At 46.6% G+C, this 2,666-nt stretch overlaps 1 protein-coding gene across 1 annotated transcript in view; it reads left to right on the top strand.

Moving 5' to 3' along the window:
* FKBP4 (FK506 binding protein 4) overlaps nucleotides 1-2,302 on the top strand; it is a 10,114-nt gene extending 7,812 nt beyond the window's left edge. The window contains exon 10 of the mRNA XM_003796438.3: nucleotides 1,493-2,302. Coding sequence (XP_003796486.1) covers nucleotides 1,493-1,597 — 105 coding nt within the window. The 3' untranslated portion in view covers nucleotides 1,598-2,302. The remainder of the gene's footprint in view (nucleotides 1-1,492) is intronic.
* The last annotated feature ends 364 nt before the right edge of the window (nucleotides 2,303-2,666 follow it).

Here is a 2,666-nt window from a genome sequence, read left to right as displayed (position 1 = left end):
GGTTTTTGGCCCAAGCCAGGTTTGAACTTGCCACCTCCAGTATATGGGCCAGCAGCCTACTCCTTTGAGCCATAGGCGCCAGCCCCTCCTGGCTATTTTTGTTTGCTTGCTTGTTAAGCAGGCCCTGGGCCAGGTTCAAACCCACTAGCCCTGGTGCGTGTGGCCAGTGCCCTAACACTGATCTATGGGTACCGAGCCCCTTTCAGTTGTTGTCTTGTTCAGTGTATTACATACATGGACAAGCAGACAAATTCATGTTGCTGTCTCCCTTTTACATCAACTTAAAAGAGCCTTCATATTCTTGAGGTGGTGCCTGTGGCTCAGTGAGTAGGGCACCACCCTCACATACCAAGGGTGGCGGCGAGTTTGAGCCCAACCCTAGCCAAACTGCAACAAAAAAATAGCAGGGTGTTGTGGTGGGTGCCTGTAATCCCAGCTACTTGGGAGGCTGAAGCAAGAGAATCGCCTAAGTCCGGAGTTGGAGGTTGCTGTGAGCTGTGTGAGCCAAGTTATTCTACTGAGGGCAATAAAGGAAGACTCTGTCTCTACAAAATAATTTAAAAAGAGCCTTCATATTCTTAGACTTACTACACTTACATTGTATTCCATTGTATGGGTATAGCATATCTTATTTAACCACTTCCTTACTTGTTGGTCTTTCTGTCTTCTAAACCTGCACTGTCTAGTAGAAACATAATGCAAACCACATGTCTGTAATTTCCCAGTAGCCGTGTTAAAGCTAAGAGAAATTAATTTCTTACTTTCAATTTTTTAATATTTTAATCTAAGGTATCTAAAATACTGCTGCATTGCATGATTTTTTAAAAATCACATTTATTTCCCAAAGTCTTCAAAATCCAATGTATATTTTGCACTTAAAACACATCAATTTGGCTTGGCGCCTATAGCTCAACCGGCTAAGGCGCCAGCCACGTACACCTAAGGTGGCGGGTTCGAATCCCCAGCCTGGACCTGCCAAACAACAATGACAGCTACAACCAAAAAAAAAAAAAAATAGCCGGGCGTTGTGGCTGGCGCCTGTGGTCCCAGCTACTTGGGAGGTGGAGGCTGGAGACTCGCTTGAGCCCAGGAGTTGGAGGTTGCTGTGAGCTGTAATGCCACGGCACTCTACCCAGGGGGACAGCTTGATGCTCTGTCTCAAAAAAAAAAAAAAACACACATCAATTTGAGCTAGGCACATGTAATACTGGCTGTTGTACCAGATAAGCATAGTTCTAAATAATATTTTAGTGAATAGCCTTGTAAATTCACAGTTTATAAATGTAGAGGTTAAGCTTTTAGGACAAATCTGAATTAAATGGTCATGTAATTCAAGTAGAACTTGAGTGCTTTTTTTTTTTTGGTTGGGGCCTGGTTTGAACCTACCACCTCTGGCATATGGGGCTGGCACCCTACTCCTTTGAGCCACAGGCACCACCCAAACTTGTATGCTTTTTTACTTGGGAATTCAGCACCTGCCTCTTCCTTGCAGGCCAAGGCAGGAGTAGCTGCAGGAGACCATCCTACTGATACAGAGATGAAGGACACGGAGAAGAACATGGCACGGAGCCAGTCTCAGGTGGAGACAGAAGCATAGACTCTCCCCAGCCCTTCTGTGGCTGCCTGCCTCCCTTGCTCCTACCCCTACTCCACCCTGTTAGTTTTGTAAAAACTGAAGAATTTTTGAGTGAATTAGACCTTTATTTTTCTATCTGGATGGAAGCTTTGAGGGGAAGGGGGGAAAGGAGTGGGCTGGGGGGATTGAGGTGGGGGATAATTTTAGGTGGTGTCACCCCCTCTTCTCTCCCCCCATTACACTTGAACATACATCCATCTGCACATAACTTGTCAGAATGTTAATTTATTTTGCTCCCTCTGTTTGTTAGGTCCACTTTTCCAATTGGTAGAAGGGGGCAAGAGGTAGGGATGGGATCTGATGTGAAACCAGGGTGGAGAGGGAGATTCCTGGGCAGCCGTTTCCTCATCCTTTCCCCCTCCTAGTCCAGTTCCAAACACGTGGCCTCCCATGTGGGTGCTAGGGGCATGGGATAAACCACTGCTATGCCCGTTAATTTTCTCTGTACCCTTCCTCACCCCAGACAGTGTGGCTAATGGTGTCTTCTGGTGACATGGTAACCACCCCATTTACCTGCTTCCAGTATTTCCTCTCCTATCCGTTTCCCTTCTCAGCAAGGTTGTGTCCCCAGCCCCCCTCAGCTTCTCTGCACGTTGCTGAAGGTACAGGCTCACGTCAAGTTCTGTGCTTGAGCAATAAAGTGGAAACAACAAAACTGGGTGTCAGGCAACCCTTTTTATTAAGCTCCGGAGGGTAGATGTGGGTGGATAGAGTATGAGTAGTAGCAAAGTTAAGGGTGTCACCCACTGTCCGCATTTTATTTTCAGCAAATGCAGTTTTTGATGCAGATGCCATAGTTGGCCCGGAGGGAGCCCACTATGCAGAGCCTCTAGAGCACTGCACAGATTGCAGCCAGGGCTTCTGCTTATGGCCTCACCTTAGGTTCCCAGCACTCTCTCCCCCTAGCAGCCTGGTGGTTTCTAGTACCTCTGGTTTTCTTCCCTAATGTTTAGGAAGACGAAAGTATATACGTCTGGAAGACTGGGACTCATTCATGTTTGTTTTTAAGTTAGATTTGTTTCCTGCCTAC

Source organism: Otolemur garnettii, unplaced genomic scaffold, assembly GCF_000181295.1.
Source record: "Otolemur garnettii isolate 467f Iridium unplaced genomic scaffold, OtoGar3 scaffold00104, whole genome shotgun sequence".
NCBI classification, from domain to species: domain Eukaryota; kingdom Metazoa; phylum Chordata; class Mammalia; order Primates; family Galagidae; genus Otolemur; species Otolemur garnettii.
This window is presented reverse-complemented; position numbering and strand designations above follow the sequence as displayed.